General features: G+C 52.7%; 1 protein-coding gene across 2 annotated transcripts in view; it reads left to right on the top strand.

The window, feature by feature from the left end:
• Nucleotides 1-18,608, top strand: part of LOC147104918 (protein PML-like) — a 72,923-nt gene that overhangs the window by 33,324 nt on the left and 20,991 nt on the right. For both annotated transcript variants that reach the window (XM_085962055.1, XM_085962054.1), the window contains one exon: nucleotides 11,099-11,307. In XM_085962055.1, coding sequence (XP_085818181.1) covers nucleotides 11,099-11,307 — 209 coding nt within the window. The remainder of the gene's footprint in view (nucleotides 1-11,098; nucleotides 11,308-18,608) is intronic.

The following is an 18,608-nucleotide window of genomic DNA, read 5'->3' as shown; positions in this document are numbered from 1 at the left end:
ATCTCCCTTTGGAAGACGGAGACCCCGTTAGTAACGCCGAAGGGAACCCAAAGGAAGTGATAGAGGCGGCCGTTTGCCTCAAAAGCAGTATACTGGCGGTCTTCAGGGTGGATGGGGAGCTGGTGGTACGCTGATTTCAGGTCAATGGTCGAAATGACGCGGTACTGCGCGATCTGGTTGACCATGTCAGCTATGCGGGGGAGTGGGTAGGCGTCCAGCAGGGTGTAGCGGTTTATTGTTTGGCTGTAGTCGATGACCAGGCGTTGTTTCTCGCCGGTCTTAACGACCACAACCTGGGCTCGCCAGGGGCTGGAGCTGCCCTCAATAATCCCCTCCTTCAGGAGTCGCTCCACTTCGGTTTTGATGAAAACCCTGTCCCCGGCACTGTATCGCCTGCTCTTTGTGGCGATGGGCTTACAGTTGGGGGTGAGGTTAGCAAACAGTGGGGGGGGTGGGACTCTGAGTGTGGAGAGGTTGCATCTGGTGCGCGGCGGGCAATTTGGAGGCTGCTGGCTGCGGACTGTGAGTGGGGGGAGGGGGCCACCGTACGCCATCGTAACGCTTTTGAGGTGGCACTGGAAATCCAACCCCAGTAGAACGGCAGCGCAGAGGTCAGGCAGGACCAGGAGTTTAAAATTATTGAACACAGTCCCGTCTACTACTAGTGTCACCACGCAGTAGCCGCCAATGTCCGCTGACTGGGACTCGGAGGCCATAGAAATCCGCTGGTGCGCAGGCAGGACTGGGAGAGAGCAACGCCGCACCGTGTCGGGGTGGATGAAGCTCTCTGTGCTCCCGGAGTCAAAAAGGCAGTTTATTGCATGGCCGTTTACCTTAACGTCCATTTTGGACCGAGCTAGCTGGTGTGGTCTCGTTTGGTCCAGCGTCACAGAGGCCAGCGTAGGGGTCGGTGTGTCGCTGCGAGTATCAGATGGGGGGGGGTTGGCGATCTGCTGCGTCCCGGCTGGTGTCCAAGATGGCGGCGTCCATGATTCCCATGTGGCTGGAGTCGTCCAAGATGGCTGCTGCTGCGGTGGTTCGCACATGGCTGGGGAGGCCCAAGATGGCGGCTCGCACGGCCCACACGCGGCACTGCTGGCGTTCGGGGTGGCTTTGGCCTTGCAGACGCTGGCGTAGTGTCCCTTTTTCCCGCAGCCCGAGCAGGTCGCATTCTTCGCTGGGCAGCGTGCTCTGGGGTGTTTGGCCTGGCCACAGAAGTAGCATTTCTGGCCTTGGGATACTGCTGTCTGGCTTTGGGACACTGCTGCGGTAGTTGGGCCGTTGTTGGGCTATGGCTGGGGTGGCACGGTGCTATGGGGCTGTCCTACCGTGTCCCAGGTTGTCGTTCCCCGCGGCGTCCACGGTGCAGAGGAGTAGGCATCCATGCCCCGGAAGGCTGCGTCCAGCGTTAGTGCGATGTCGGAGGCTTTGTCGAGGGTGAGGCCACTCTGCTCCAGCAGTCGCTGTCGGGTGTAGTTGGACCTGTGGCCCGCTACGAAGGCATCCCGGATCAGTTCCTCCGTGTACTTAGTGGGCATTACCGCCTTACACCCACAGGCCCGGCCAAGCACGGACAGTGCTTGGAGGTATTCCTCAGTCGATTTCCCAGGTTGTTGCTTGCGACTCCCCAGAAGGTGCCTAGCGTATACTTCGTTCACAGGGCGCGTGTACTGGGTCTTGAGGAGCTGGAGGGCGGCTGTGTACGAGGTCGCGTCCCAGATGACTGAGTACACTCGGTGGTTCACCTTGGAGAACAGGACAGACAGTTTGTCCGCATCCGTTTTGACTGCAGTGGAGGCAGTCAGGAATGTCTCGAAGCGCGTGAGCCAGTGAGCAAACTTGGTGGAAGCGTCCGCTTCCCGACTGTCCAGGTCCAGGCATGCTGGTGTGAGGATCTTCTCCATTATAAAAAATTTAGTTAATAAAATTGATGCGCCATCAATTACTCAAAAGACTGAGGTTGAGCGAGTAACAATCAGGCTTTTATTAACTAAAGAATGAAGGTTTTGTCTCGAGTGGTCGACCCGTCCAGAATACTAAGGGACTGGGAGGTAGTCACTTATATACCTGGAATAGTGGGAGGAGTCAGCCGAGGCATGTCCAGACCTGTACCTAGTGGAATACACATACAGACACAGACAGGTTATAACAGTGGTTTACCACAAGGTCGAGGCCCAGTTCACCCTGAGGAACATCGATGCGGATCAGACCAAGTACCTTTATGTGGTCTCCGCACTCGACAGCTCTACCGCCTCTCGGATCGTCAGCCTCCTCGAAAACCCCCCAACGGAGCGCAAGTATGAAACCCTCAAAGCGCGGTTACTGCAGGTTTTCGGGCTCACAAAATTGGAGCGCGCCCGTCGATTACTCGCTATGCCCGGGCTCGGGGACTCCAAGCCTTCAGAGTTGATGAGCCAAATGCTTACACTCCTGGGCTCAGAACGGGAATGTTTCCTATTCCGCGAGATTTTCCTCAGCCAACTGCCTGAACAGGTACAAGCTGCCCTGGCCATATCTGAAATTGAAGACTGCGCAACACTCGCTGCGGAGGCTGACAAAATTTTCACTGTAACTCGGCAGCACTGCGCCGTCACGAGGCACCCATCCCCCACAGATGCCGCCCCAGCTCGTCAGCCTGCTGGGCTGTGTTTCTACCACACGCAGTTCAGCGCGAAGGCAAAGCGTTGCCGCCCTTCATGCAGTTTTCCCCAAAAAAACAAACAACAACTGACACTGCGACCACCGAGGAACGGGTCTAACGGGCACCCCGCGGCCACGACGGCGATCGGCAACGCGGGATAATTGCTGTTCATCACTGATACTCTCTCCGGTCGTCGTTTTCTGTGCGACACCGGGGCGCAGTGGAGCATTTTACCCGCGTTCGCCCTCGATGTGCAGACGGGGAATCACGGCCCCACCCTTGAAGCAGCCAATGGCGGAACAATTCGGACCTTCGGCAGACGGCGAGTGGAGGTGTGCCTCGGGGGGCAACGTTTTCACTGGGAGTTTGTTACGGCCAGAGTTTCCCAGCCCCTCCTCGGCACGGATTTCTTGTGCACCAACAGCCTCCTGGTCGACGTTAGGAACCGGCGGCTGATCAACGCAGCAACTTTTAATTCTCTTCCGTGTTACCGCAGTAACACTACGTCACGCACCGTCTCCTGTGCGTTCCCGACTCCTGATGAGTTCGCTCGCCTGCTCGGCGAATTCCCCGACCTGACAAGCCCCATGTTCTCCTCCACAGCCACGAAACATGGTGTGGAACACCACATCACCACCAACGGCCCCCGGTCTACGCGCGGGCCCGGCGCCTGGAACCTGGCAAGCTGGCGGTCGCAAAGGCGGAGTTCGCAACCATGGAACGGTTAGGGATTATTCGCCGCTTGAATAGTCCCTGGTCTTCACCCCTCCATATCGTCCCGAAGCCTGGCGGCGGATGGCGGCCATGCGGCGACGATCGACGCCTCAGCGACGCCACCACTCCTGATCGGTACCCGATCCCCCACATCCAGGATTTCTCTGCCCATTTGGCAGGGAACACCGTGTTCTCAAAAGTCGACCTCGTCCGGGGCTACCACCAGGTCCCAGTTCATCCACAAGACGTCCAGAAGACCGCAGTCATCACCCCATTCGGCCTCTTCGAGTTTTTACGAATGCCGTTTGGGTTAAAGAACGCCGCCCAGGCTTTCCAACGCCTGATGGACTCCGTGCTGCAGGACCTCAAGTTCCTCTTCGTCTACCTGGATGATATTCTAATTGCCAGTCCTACTAAGGAAGAACATACCTGTCACCTACGCACCCTTTTTCGACGCCTCAGCCAACACGGGCTGATTATCAACCCAGCCAAGTGTCAGTTTGGCCTGCACCAAATTGACTTCCTGGGGCATCGCATCACCTCAGAGGGAGCGGTTCCTTTACCTTCGAAAGTAGAGGCGGTGACATCCTTTCCACGCCCGCAGAACGTAAAGGCCCTGCAGGAATTCCTAAGCATGGTAAACTTTTACCACTGTTTCGTGCCTAAGTCGGCACTACTCATGCAGCCCCTGTACGAGGCCCTCAAGTGCAAGACTGGCAAGAACCCGGTAGACTGGATGGATGACATGGCCCGAGCATTCGCCAACATCAAAAGCGCCTTAGCCAACGCGACTATGCTGGCGCACCCGCTGCCAGGAGCCACCATCGCCCTCACCACCGACGTGTCGGACTACGCAGTCGGTGCCGTGCAACAGCAGTGGGTGAACGGGACGTGGCAGCCGTTGGCATTCTTCAGCCGTCAACTACGGCAGAACGAGAGAGCATACAGCACGTTCGACCGGGAGTTGCTCGCCCTTTTTCTGACCATCCGCCATTTTCGGTTCCTGCTAGAAGGACGTCCTTTCACCGCCTTTGTGGAACATAGGCCGCTAACCTTTGCAATGGCCAAGACCGCCGAACCGTGGTCAGCCCGACAGCGTCAACTGACCTACATATCCGAATTCACCACGGATATACAGCACGTGGCCGGTAAGGACAACCTGGTGGCAGACTGCCTCTCCTGCACGATCGTCAATACGGTTCATTTGGGCATCAACTACGCCCTCATGGCAGCGGACCAAGCCTCAGACCCGGAAGTCCAAGCTTACAGAACGGCCATCACTGGCCTCCAGTTGGCTGATGTCAAGTTCCATTCGGCAGGTACCACGCTGTTGTGTGACGTCTCCGTGCAGGATCCTCGCCCTGTCGTGCCGGTCATCTGGCGCCGTAAAGTGTTCGACGCCATACATGGGTTGTCACACCCAGGAATGAAGGCCTCTCAGAAACTGATGTCAGCGAAATTTGTATGGCATGGCATGCATAAAGATGTCCGCGACTGGGCCAACACCTGCGTGGTCTGCCAAAAGGCCAAGGTACAGCGCCACATCAAAGCTCCGTTGGCCACCTTCACAGTTCCGGAGCGACGTTTTGACCATGTCAACATGGACCTGGTAGGACCACTCCCACCCTCCCATGGTTTTTCACACATCCTGACCATGGTTGACCGCACCACCAGATGGCCGGAGGCGGTCCCCCTGTCATCCACTACTTCGGCGGACGTGACCAGGGCGTTCATTTCCTCCTGGATCGCACGTTTCGGAGTGCCCGCAGATATTTCGTCAGACAGGGGACCGCAGTTTTCCTCCGAACTCTGGAATGCAGTGGCCCAAGGACTCGGTGTCAAATTACACCGCACCACAGCCTACCACCCACAGGCGAATGGCCTCTGCGAACGCTTCCACCGGTCAATGAAAGCCACCCTAAGGGCCAGCCTCCAGGACGCTGGATGGGCAGACAAGCTACCGTGGGTCCTGTTGGGCCTTCACACGGCCCCCAAAGAAGACCTTCACTCTTCATCAGCGGAGCTTGTGTATGGTCAGCCACTGCGAGTCCCAGGGGACTTCCTACCGACATCGACGGAGCCATGGTCCGTGTCTGCCCAGCTTGCTAGTCACCAAGAGGCGGCCAGATGTTTTGCACCGGTGCCCACTTCGCACCACGGGCTGCAGAGGTCACACGTTCCCACGGCGCTTCACAAGGCTGAATACGTTTTTATTCGCCATGACACACATAGGGATCCGCTCAAGGCCCCATATACCGGTCCCTTCAGCGTGTTGGAAGCAGGGGACAAAACCTTCACGGTAGATGTCGGTGGTAAACCGGACCACATTTCGGTCGACCGCTTAAAGCCAGCACACTTAGACCTCGACCGCCCCGTCGAGACAGCACAACCACCGAGACGGGGTCGGCCACCCATCGTCGTTACAGCAGACCGAGTGCGACAGACCAGCAGCCTCCGCCTCGAGAGTACAGGAGTCGTTCTGACAGGCTCGTCAGACCCCCTCACCGTTTGACTTTGTCCGTTAAAGCGAATTCTGGGGAGGGCGCATGTGGCAGAACCACTGAATGACTCTGGCTAACTGTATATAATTCTCATTAACGATGTTCTAACACCAGCCTAAACCTGTACCATTGTGTTAGGCATTACTGCGTTTTGTATATAGAGTTTGCATGTACGGGGCGTGGCCCCTTTAAGAGCGCGGGCAAACGCGATGACGTCACGTCGCAAACCACGGAGCTGCACAGGCAGTTCTCGTGGCATCTCCGTTGAGTAAAGACCTGTTTAGTTGTTCTCTTGTGTCGATCTCCGTTATTCGTTGGAATCCGTTAATTCCTACAGTATGATACAACACAGAAGGAGGCCATTCAGCCCACTGTGCCTGTGCCGGCTCTTGGCTAGAGCTATCCAATAAGTCCCACTCCCCCGCTCTTTCCCCATAGCCCTGTCATTTTTTTTTCCCTTCAAGTATTTATCCAATTCTCTTTTGACAGTTACTATTGAATCTGCTTCCACCGCCCTTTCAGGCCGTGCGTTCCAGATCACAACAACTCGCTGCGTAACAAAATGTTTCCTCATGTCACCTCTGGTTCTTTTGCCAATCACTTTAAATCTGTGTCCTCTGGTTACCGACCCTTCTGCCAATGGGAACAGTTTCTCCTTATTTACTCTATCAAAACGCTTCATGATTTTGAACACCTCTATCAAATTTCCTCTTAACCTACTCTGCTCTAAGGAAAACAACCCCAGCTTCTCCAGTCTATCCACATAACTGAAATCCCTCATTCCTGATACTATTCTAGTAAATCTCTTCTGCACCCTCTCTTAAGACCTTGACATCCATCCTAAAATGCGGTGCCCAGAATTGGACACAATACTCCAGCTGAGCCCTAACCAGTGTTTTATAAAGCATAACTTCCTTGTTTTTGTACTCTATGGGGGAAAAATTCGGTGTCGCCCATTTTGGGGTGCTAATATCGGCCGGGCGCAAAGTTTAGCGCCTGGCGCTAATTATTGCCTCCGACTGTAAAATTCACCTCTATCGCCCCTGGAGATGATTTGAGCGCTAATCAGGCGCTACACACCTCTCTTAAGGCGCTAACGTCAGGGAGCGAGGCGCTACCTCAGAATGCTACTGAAGCTCAGGCGATGACCATTACCATGGAAGCCAGACAGGCTGGTGCCATTAAAGGGGAGGGGCCACCTTGCTGGCCAGCCACACCCTGCTCATTGCAGCCTTGAATCTCGGCTTGGAGAGACCTTCAAAGCAATTGTGTTGAAAGCACTAATGGATAGGCCCACGGAAAGAGCTCGGCGCTTAGGAGCCTCAAAAGTGGTGCTGAGGGCCAAAACTCCTTAGGGCAGCGTTAAAACCAAAAATGTTGCCGCCAAGAAAAGGCAGGAAGCGCCCACCTTTTTAAATAGCGCTCCCCCAGCCCCTTCCCGACTTGAAAACGTTCCCCTCTACCTGTCGTTCCTAGCAGCAGGCGCTAAGGCAGGGGGCGCGACTCAATATCCAGTCTGGGGCGCTGCACGTTTGACTGACGTCTCGATCTGTGGGCGCAGGAGATCGTGGCGGTAGTGTTCAGCGCCGCCGCAAAACGACTGGTCAACTTCGCGAGCGGCGCTAACATCGCCGCACCCGGGCGCGAGCTGCTTTGCAACCCAATTTTTCCCCCTATGTCTTTATTAATAAAGACGAGGATCCCAGATGCTTTTTTAACAGCCTTCCCAACTTGTCCTGCCTCCTTCAATGATTTGTGTTCATACCCCCCCAGGTCTCTCTGTTCCTGCACCCCCTTTAAACTTGTACCATTTAGCTCAAATTGCCTCTCATTCTTCCTACCAAAATGTATCACTTCACACTTCTCTGCTTTAAATTTCACCTGCCATGTGTCTGCCCATTTCACTAATCTGTTGTCAGGGTTATTTGCACCCTTTCCTAATTGTTCGACATGACTCCAATATGGTACAGTGGTATTTTAGGTATTACACAAAGGCCAGCACTTATATGTGCCTCAGCCGTAGTTTACAGGACAGAATGAGAATTATATCACCCGTGCCACCCTGGGTAGAGTTCGTGCCCTCTTGATAGGAGTCTTGAAGGAAGCTTCCACCCCGCCTGGGGTCTCTTCCACCTCACCCTGCCTGGGGTATCCTCTGTTCATTGGCCCTTGCCTTGGCCTCACCCTGCCTGGGGTATCCTCTGTTCATTGGCCCTTGCCTTGGCCTCACCCTGCCTGGGGTATCCTCTGTTCATTGGCCCTTGCCTTGGCCTCACCCTGCCTGGGGTATCCTCTGTTCGGATCTGGATCCTCCTCTCTTGGGCCACTGCAGCCTGGTTCCTCTCCAGGGTCAGCCCTTGCTCCTGGTGCTCTACAGCCTAACTCTCGTTAGTGGTCCCCCTTTAATGCCACTTTTGAGGGTGGTTACAGGGGTCGATATTGACACAGGTATCTACCCTATCGGGGTCTTTCCAAAGGGTGGGGTGGCCAATAGGGCGTCGAGTATCTTTCAGACAAAGGAAAGAGTCAGCCCACTCCCCATCCCTACCGTTAATGGACAAGGGGTGATTGACTGGTCCTCAAGATGTCGTACCTTTATGGCTGACCAATCATCAGCCTACAACAGAGGAAGAGGGCTGTTCCTCCATCTTATCTAGCTCTTGCTTTTTCTCAAGGCCTTAGCCAGCAACTTCAGGACCTATTATCTCCTGTTCTACAGACATTGTCTGGTCCCAGGCCTGGCAATTCTAAGGCCCTATTGTAAACAGAGACACTGTCTTATCTAGTCCCAAGGCCGTTAGTTGATTCTCACACTGTGTTAATTGCGTGAAGGCAGAATGCTGCTTTTTCTCATAGTTTTGCAAAGCTTGACAAATTTTAGGTTTTAATGACTACTGTATACTTGTTTGATTAATATGAAAAAGGTGATCGTATAGCGAACTGTAAAAGTTACAGATCGAAAATACATGTGGTACAATGACTCAAGGTGCACGTGTGAGGTTATAACAAGTGCTCACAATCTGTTAGTTGTCATCAGGTACATTTTTGGTTAATACAAAGGTGATTTCACAAAGGACGCGACTACTGCCAACAAACCGGAAGCTGCGTAGAAGCGTTCTGTGCAAGCACGCTTCTGGTTCATTACAGGAGCGGGCCCGTTAAAAAAAAAATTTTAAGCTGCAGTGGTCCTACTACTGACCCCTGGAGACACCAGTGTATACCTCCCTCCAGTCTGAAAAACAACCGTTCACCACTACTCTCTGCTTTCTGTCCCTTAGCCAATTTTGTATCCACGCAGCCACTGTCCCTTTAATCTCATGGGATTTAATTTTGCTAACAAGTCTATTATGTGGTACTTTTGTCAAACGCCTTTTGAAAGTCCATATACAACATCAGCTGCACTGCCCTCATCAACCCTCTCTGTTACTTCATCAAAGAACCCGATCAAGTCAGTCAAACACGATTTGTCTTTAACAATTCCATGCTGACTTCCATTTATTAGCCCATACTTTTCCAAGTAGCAATTAATTTTGTCCCGGATTATTGTCTCTAAAAGTTTTCCCGCGCCACTTTTTTTGAACGGGTATATTTGCAATATTTGCAGTCCTCTGGAACCACCCCCATATCTAAGGAGTATTGGAAGATTTGGGCCAGAGTCTCCGCAATTTCCACCCTTACTTCCCTCAGTAACCGAGGATGCGTCTCATCTAGCCTGGGTGACTTTTCTACTTTGTGGACTGCCCAATGTACCTCCTTTATCTATTTTTATCCTATCCAATATCGCAACTGCCTCCTCCTTCACTGCTACATTGGCAGCATCCTCTTCTCCAGTGAAGACAGATGCAAAGTCCTCACTTAGTACCTCAGTCATGTCCTCTGCCTCCACAAGAAGATCTCCTTTTTGGCCCCTAATCGGCCCCACCCTTCCTCTGACTACCCGTTCACTATTTATGTTTCTAAAAGACTTTTGGGTTCCCTTTTATGTTACCCACTAATCTATTCTCATACTCTCTTTTTGCCCTTCTTATTCCCTTTTTTAGATCTCCCCTCTACTTTCTGTTCTTCCATATCCACTAGCTCTCTCCTCTTCAAAATATAATTATTACTTTCATTTATTTTACCTAAATGTATCACCCCATGTTTGCTGACATTGAATTCCACCTGCCACTTTTTTGCCCATTCCACCATCTTATCAATATCTACAAGTCCTCAGAATTATTTACTGTGCCTCATATTTTAGTATCATCTGCAAATCTGGACATCACTCCCTCTAAACCCTCTATCCAAATCATTGATGTGGACAATGAACTGAAGCGGTCCCAGAGCAGAACCCTGTGAGACACCACTTCCATGCACTCTGAAGAACTGCCTTCAACTCCTTCTCCCTGTTTCACCCTTCTATCTAGTTTTTAATCCAGTTTGCTACCCTTCCCCGAATTCCATACTCTTTAATCTTCTCCAATAGTCTCCTGTGTTTTACCTTGTCAAAGACTTTCTGAAAGTCCTTGTACACCACATCCACTGCATTTCACACCGCCCCCCACCCCCCCCCACCCCCCCTCCCCATGCACAGTATCTGTCAGCTCCTTAAAGAACTCTGGCCCAGAAGTTGGACCGTACAACGCCCGGTTGCTGGAGGGTCCAATAAGCATCGGCGTGCGCGCACTTATTCTGACCCGGGCAATCACCGCATGCCAGATTGGTCAGGCCACACACCTGAAACCAGCGTTAGGCCTATTTCCTATGTAAATCCAGGAACTAACACTGGCTCCAGGCCCCTTTCCTATATCCGATCGAGACTGACCGCAGCGCAGTTTTCTTGGGCCTAAAGCAGCCAAACTAGTGGTTTCTAAAGGAGGCTGCCAGGAAAAGGTAAGTAACAACATATTTCACCTTAACTGAACGTGGGGTCAGAAGGAGCAGGAATGCTTCTCCTGGCTCCATATTGAAACTGCGGGCAGCTATTGGACACTGTTCGCCACCCTCCCCCTCCCCCAGAATCACTGTGGGCCTGGTTCTGGCCGACTTTCATCCTCTGGCCCACTGCTTCCTGGGGCGTGATTGGGGTCCCCAGCACACTAGCCATATCCCGATGACCAATTTTACGTGTTCCTGTTGCGCATCAGTTTTGGCGCAGTGGCGGCTGGCAGAGTAGCTGTCACTGGGACACAAGAACTCTCCCTCCATGGAGGCATGTCCCGGGGGTTGCAATTTAATGGGTTGTTCTTGTCTCTTCCTGTAGGCTCTTCCCAAGGCGTAGGCCCAGGACCAAGTGGCACGGCGGACTCTCGCACAGCACCATTTGACACACATGTGGAAGGGCAGCTGGAATGGGCAGGAGAGGAAGAGGAGAGGTCGGAGCAGCCTGTGAGCCCGGGTCCTGGCTCCAACGGAGGGGATTGGTGTCCAAGTGGACCTTCTTTCCGACGCGAGTTAATGCAGAAGCACAAGGTATTAGCTTCCACCTTAGAGTCCGCCTCGAGCACGACGCAGCAGGTGTCCGGGAATAAGCGGCAGCGCGCGTCCCATAGCACTGCGGGGATGTGGGAGGAATTTTCAGCAATGCAGAGCATCATGGAGCTAGTGTCACCTTCACAGCCATCTGCAGGGGAGTCCCACGACAGGAAGGGACCGAGCACAGAGCAGCATTCTCTTGGGAGCATTGCAACCGAAGCTGTGCAGGCCACGGGCATCCAGTCCATCACTGCCAGCTTGGAAAGAATAGGTGATCGTCTAGAACGGGCAGTGACAGTGGGTTTCAGTGGCCTCAGAGACACCCTGCGGACTGTTCTCACGCAGCTCGCCAGGCCTCCAGCCGTGGGGGCCAGCATCAGCGGCGTGACCGCAGGAAGCCCCGACAAGGTGGCTTCTTCTCAAGGTGGCCGCACATCGAGCCAGGCAGCGCCCGAGAGCGGGCAGGCAGCGGCAGCCGCAGTATTGTCACGCGTGGCTCCAACTGTCGGAGGGATATATCGACCCCCTGCACCCAGAGAATCACAGCCATGACTCTGCCAGGAAGATTGCAATGCCCCACTTCCACCCATCACAACAGGTGTCCCTCAGGGACCACTTCAGCCAAGTTTAAGGTTCAGAAGTAGATCAGTCACCAAGAGGTAGAACATAGATACGGCCGGGTTTGTGTGAGCACCTGAATAAACGATGAAACTCTATTTTCCCTTTTGTTGTTTCAATGCTGTTCTCTTGGGGGAGGGCGCACAATCTGTCGAATCAGCATGAAAGCAGGAGGCAGTGCTAATAGTGGGGCCTCCACTGTATGGAGATGGTATTCTGATGAGAGATGGTAGGTGGGAGTGGGCATTGTTTAATGGAATGGTTCTCTGTGACAGCAGTGACCTGAAGAGAATGCAGAGGACAACCTGTTGCTGGCCACAAGAGACATTTGTGCCAGTTTGATACTGTTATATCCGTGTATCTTAATGTTGTGTCCTTCAATAATCAGACAACAGACTGCAGGGAACGATCAACAGGTGTTTACTGAATGAGGGTTACTCTAGAACCAACTGTACAGATCACTACTCAGGGTTTATATACAGGTGTGGTCACTGCCGGTACTACAGTATACAGGAGCTGTAAAAAGTAGTTCTCTCCCTTAAGGTATATTATACATTACATACATTACAATTCCTCCCCTTTTAGATTAACAGTACAGGTAGACTATCCTTTATCCGAAAACCTCGGGACCAGCCGTGTTTCGGAGAATTTCGGATTTCGGAAGGTGGGTTGGCGGGGGTCCGCGGGGGGGTCGGGGTCGGCGGGGGTCGGGGCTGGGGGGGGTCGGCGGGGGTCAGGGCCGCGGGGGGGTCCGCGGGGGGTCGTGCGCACGACTTACGCTGACGCTCAGCGTAAGTCGGCGGGGGGGTCGGTAGGGGTCCGCGGGGGGTCGTGCGCACGACTTACGCTGACGCTCAGCGTAAGTCGGCGGGGGTCGGGGTCGGCGGGGGTCCGCGGGGGGGGGTCGGCGGGGGTCGGGGCCGGCGGGGGTCAGCGGGGGGGTCGTGCGCACGACTTACGCTGACGCTCAGCGTAAGTCGTTGGGGTCGGCGGGGGGCCGCGTGGGGGTCGGGGCCGGCGGGGGTCCGCGGCGGGGGGGTCCGCGGGGGGTCGTGCGCACGACTTACGCTGAACGAAAAAACCTTCGGTTTTTAGAGGGTTTCAGTTTTCGGAAGTTCGGATAAAGGGTAGTCTACCTGTACCATAATACTCATTTAACAATTAACATTTTTAATATACAATGTTATATGAAAATAGTCCATTAATATATTCAGTCTCTGGGGAGGCTTCCTGATTCTTTCTGGATAACGCCTTTCCCAAGTGTCTCGCTCTTGGTGCGGAGGCGATTCTAGCACCCTGTCGTCAGTTGATTCATCAGCTTCCAATGCTATTGTTTCTGAGGTAGATGCGACCTGTACGTCGGGTTCCTCACCAGGTACGTATGGCCGAGACATGGGGTTGACTCGTTCCTGTGACTCTAGGATCTGGTCAGCATGGCGTCTCACAATGTTCTCCCCAACATCCACTGTGTACATTAGTGGCCCCTGCCGTGTGCATATCGTTCCTGGTTGCCATTTCTCTGTTCGGTAGTCGCGGGCCAAGACTGGTTGCCCTACATTAAAGCTCCTTGTCGGCTTCTCATTGATGTGCTGGAATTGCTTACTCTCAACATCTCTTCGTACATTTGGTCTGAGCAAATCCAGACGAGATCTCAACCTTCGGTTAAAGAACAACATGGCCGGGGCCTGGTTGGTGACTGCATGTGTCGCATTTCTGTAGGCTAACAGGAAATTGTCCACCTTATGCTGCAATGGAATGTCGTCATCGCACATGGCCTTTACTGCTTTTTTAAAGGTTTGTACGAACCTCTCAGCCAATCCATTTGTGGCTGGATGATACGGGGCGGATGTGTAATGCCTTACCCCATTCCTTTTCATAAATCTTCGAAACTCTTCGGACACAAACTGTGGTCCGTTATCAGAGCAAATCTGCTCTGGCAAGCCGTTCCTGGCAAAAATGGTCCATAGGACTGCAATAGTTTTCTCCGTGGTGGTGGAGGACATTTTGATCACCTCAGGCCATTTCGAGTGCGCATCCACGGCTATTAAAAACATTGAGTCCATGAATGGACCAGCAAAATCAATATGCACCCGTTGTCATGGAGATGAGGGCCACTCCCATGGGTGTAGAGGGGCATGTGGTGGTGCATTTTGGACCTTCTGGCATCCTGAGCAGCTCTTTGTCAGGTCCTCGATTTGCTGATCGATCCCCGGCCACCACACATAAGCCCTAGCAAGGCTTTTCATTTTCACCCCTCCCAGATGACCTTCGTGAAGCTCATTGAGCACTCTCTCCCTTAACTTGGGTGGAATTACCACTCGGGATCCACACATCAAGGTCCCCTGGCATACTGACAGCTGTTCTCTTCTGGATGAGAATGCTGGCAACAGTGAGTCGCCATGTGCTGGCCATCCCTTCACCGTCAAATCATATACCCGAGACAGTGTCGGGTCATTTCGGGTCTCCTTCTCTATACCAGCGTTAGTTACTGGCAAGCATTCAATTATAGTCGAATGAAATATTTCGACAGGATCCACTGCTGGTGTTTCCTCCGCAGTAGGCAGTGGCAGGCGTGATAGCCCATCAGCGTTTCCATGCTGTTTCGTGCCCTTATACTCGATTTCATATTGGTGCGCCCCTAGAAAAAGTGACCATCTTTGTAGCCGTTGCGCAGTCATCACCGGAACGCCCTTCTTTGGATTAAAGATGGAGACAAGTGGTTGGTGGTCAGTCAGCAAGGTGAACTTCTGCCCGTGCAGATAGTGATTGAACTTTTTCACTCCCCACACTAGGCTGAGGGCCTCCCTGTCAATCTGGGTGTAGTTACGCTCAGCTGAGGTTAGTGACCGAGACACAAAGGCTACTGGCCTCTCCGAGCCGTCCGGGAATTTGTGCGACAGCACCGCTCCAATGCCGTAGGGTGATGCATCACACGCCAACCGAATTGGTAGTGCTGGGTTGAAATGAGCCAACACCTCTTTTGATGTGATCAATGCTTTGCTCTTCTGGAAAGCTCGTTTACATTCGTCACTCCACTTCCATGGTACCCCCGTTTGCAGTAGGGTGTTCAGTGGGTGTAGTACGGTAGACAAATTCGGCAAGAACTTATGGTAGTAGTTCACCAGCCCGAGGAACGACCTCAGTTGTGACACATTTTCCGGTGCTGGAGCCTTGACTACTGCCTCAATCTTTTCAGGGGACTTATGTAACCCCTCTTTATCAATAACATGGCCACAATACGAGATCTGCTTCTGGAAAAACTCGCATTTGTGGCGATTAGCTCGGAGCCCATATTCCTTCAATCTAGTGAGCACCTGCTCCAGGTTGGCGAGGTGATCACTGTCATTTTCGCCCGTGACCAGGATGTTGTCCAAATAACACTGGGTCCCTGGAATCCCTTGCAGGACTTGTTCTATTGTCCTTTGCCAAATAGCCGGAGCTGATGCTACCCCGAACACCAGCCGGTTGTATTGGTAGAGACCTTTATGAGTGTTGATCATGAGGTACTGTTTCGAGGCTTCTTCTACCTCCATTTGCAGGTACGCCTGGGCCAGATCAATCTTAGTGAAGCGTTTCCCTCCAGATAGCGAGGCGAAAATATCTTCAATCTGCGGAAGCGGATATTGTACAGTGTGAAGGACTGGGTTCACTGTCACCTTAAAGTCCCCACAGATGCGAACCTTCTTTGGTTCTCCAGGCGTATTACTCAACGACCTCTTCATTACAGGAACGATGGGTGTAGCCCACTCGCTCCAGTCCACTTTGGACAGTACTCCTGAACGTTCCAAACCTTCCAGCTCTGCTTCGACGGCTGGGCGGATTGCATAAGGTACCGGTCTGGCCTTAAAAAACTTTGGGCTTGCATTTTCCTCTATTTTGATCGTCGCTGTTATGCCTTTTAGTGTTCCGAGTCCCTGCTGGAACACTTCTTGTGCGTCGGTTAGCATTTTTGACAGTCGTCCAGGTGTGACGTCGTCATCCTTTTTGGCATCTACAGTCAGTGCTTGTATGGAATGCCAATCTAGCTGTATCTTCCGGATCCATTCACGTCCTAGTAGTGGTGGTCCTCCATCTGGCAATACATATAGGTCCATTTTTGGTGTTTCCTTGCCGTTATATATAACGTTCACCCTTATTTTTCCTTTGGGATAGACTTTTTGCCCCGTGTACGTCTTCAAGACAATCTTTGTATCTCTCAAGGGTATATGTGAGAATAGCCGCTTGTAGTCGCTTCGGTTTATGACTTGTTAGGGCTGATCCTGTGTCCAATTCCATTTTCACTTGGACTCCTGCTATCTTGAGCGTGACCCAGATAGTTTGGTGATCCTCCGTTTTGATCACATTATGTAGTTTCAGACAACCCAGCTCCTTGCTTCCGGAGTCTATCACTCTTCTGTTCGTCTGAACTACTCTCCGTCACCTTATGTACCTTCTTGTACTTCTCCTGTGGAGATTTCTTGCTGCTGGTTTTCTTTCCCGACTTGCAGACTCTTGCTATGTGTCCTACTTTTCCACACTGTCTGCACACTTTGTCCTTGAACCAGCAATCATTATGGTCGTGTGTTGTTCTGCCGCAGCGATAGCACTTCATTGTTCCGTATGACATTTCATTTGTGCCATATTCTTGCGGTCTCCGTTGTATCTCTGCAGCGCCCCGTGCTGCTGCTTCGTGTGATACTGCAATGCTGAAAGCCTTGTCCAGCGTAAGATCCTTTTCTGATAGAAGCCGTTTCTGGGTTCCTTCACTTTGAAGCCCACACACAAACTTGTCCCTTAAAGTATCTGCTAGTCCCGTTCCAAACTGGCAGTGTTTCGATAGCTTGCGCAGTTCCGTTAAATACTCAGCATTACTTTCATCTTTATGCTGGTTCCTTTTGTGAAACTTAAATCTTTCTGCTATCAGCAGCGGTGTGGGGTTTAAGTGGTCCTGTAGGATTGACACTATGTTTTCAAAATCCTTTTCTACTGGCTTCTCTGGGGTTACTAGGTTTCGTAGTAAGCCATACGTTTTTGCACCCATTGAATTCAACAATACCAGCGCTTTCTTGTCATCTGGCACTTCATTCGCCTGGCAGTATACTTCTATGCGTTCGACATATGTCGTCCAATCTTCGACTTCATTGTCGAACGCTGTGATACTGCCAATCTTCGGCATTTTTGGGTGTGGTTAGACTGGCTTAAAATGGCGTCTCCCGCGCTTTCCTTTCTTCCCCGCTGCGGCTTAAAATGGCGTCTCCCGCGCTTTCCTTTCTTCCCCGCTGCGGCTTAAAATGGCGTCTCCCGCGCTGCTGCCAACGCCGCTCTCGGCGGTCCTCGTGGCAAATGGCGACGCCCTGTGGGTTTCGTGCGCTGCTCCTGCGCTGCTGCCAATGCCGCTCTCTGCGGTCCTCGTGGCAATGGCAGCGCCTCGCGTTTTCCTGCGCGCCTCTCTCCCCCGTTGACGCTGCTCGGCCCTTGAACACCGGCTGCGCTCTGCTCTCTCTCGTCTCTCTCCCCGTTGATGCCGCTCGGTCCTGAACACCGGCTGCGCCCTGTGCGCTCTGCCCTCTCTCCCCCGTCGACGCTGCTCGGCCTTTTTCTGTGCCGCTCGGTCGGCTCTAGCCGCCGCTGTCCGGGAAGGGTCTGCGCAGTACCTGTTGCCAGCCTGTTTCGCTGGACCACCGTGACTGGAAAGCCAAGCCTGGCTCTTGACAGCCTCCCCTGCGATGCTCAAATCTCCGCTGGATGACTGGGCGGTTGCCCGTGATCGACACCCGTGCTTCTGGACTCGACCTCCTTCCACTGTTCTCCAGGAGCGAATCCCTGGGAGGTGATGCAGAGTTGCAGGTAGGTTCGAATCTGCGTCGTCGCCAATGTTATATCCGTGTATCTTAATGTTGTGTCCTTCAATAATCAGACAACAGACTGCAGGGAACGATCAACAGGTGTTTACTGAATGAGGGTTACTCTAGAACTAACTGTACAGATCACTACTCAGGGTTTATATACAGGTGTGGTCACTGCCGGTACTACAGTATACAGGAGCTGTAAAAAGTAGTTCTCTCCCTTAAGGTATATATACATTGCATACATTACAGATACGGGAGACCTTTTCCTGACGACCACTGGAGGGAGCGCCCTTCCCGCCATCATCGACAGACCCTTCTCTGGGCGCGTCAATTCCCAGTTCCCATTCAGGCCACCTCATTAAATCTACTCCAAACCTTACAGGACAATGAATGGTGCCAAAAATCCATGGTCAACAATCCTGGTGCTTGCACCAAAACACACCCTTCAACTCTGACCTCCGGCTGAACTTGCATGGGGAAGGTGGGTGCAAGTACCTCTTGGGATGCTTCGTTGGCATCTGCCTACCCAACAGAAATTTGTCCGACTGCCCACCTGTGGTGAGGGTTGGGGGAGGGGGGTTGCCCAGGTCTCTTCCCCGACCCTGGCGATGCTCTGATTGGCCCCCAAGCAAGGGGACTGATGCAGGATAATAATTTTTCTTCTTAGGAGGCCCAGGCTGCTTTCCAGGCATGGACCTAACTCGTGGTGCCCACCTGTGCCCTGTGTACCAGCTGACGTAAGAAAACTACTAGGCACTTGGTCTAAGCGTTAAAGCTTTAATCAACTGTTTTACAACATGGAGATCTAGTTGTGTCCTTCACTAGTTCCTGTTAAGACTGTCCTGCGCAAGC

This window comes from Somniosus microcephalus, chromosome 19 (genome assembly GCF_052327205.1).
Source record: "Somniosus microcephalus isolate GS21.2 chromosome 19, FLI_Smic_1.0, whole genome shotgun sequence".
In the NCBI taxonomy this organism is placed as follows: domain Eukaryota; kingdom Metazoa; phylum Chordata; class Chondrichthyes; order Squaliformes; family Somniosidae; genus Somniosus; species Somniosus microcephalus.
Note: the sequence above shows the minus strand (reverse complement) of the source record. Positions and strands in the feature narration are given on the sequence as shown.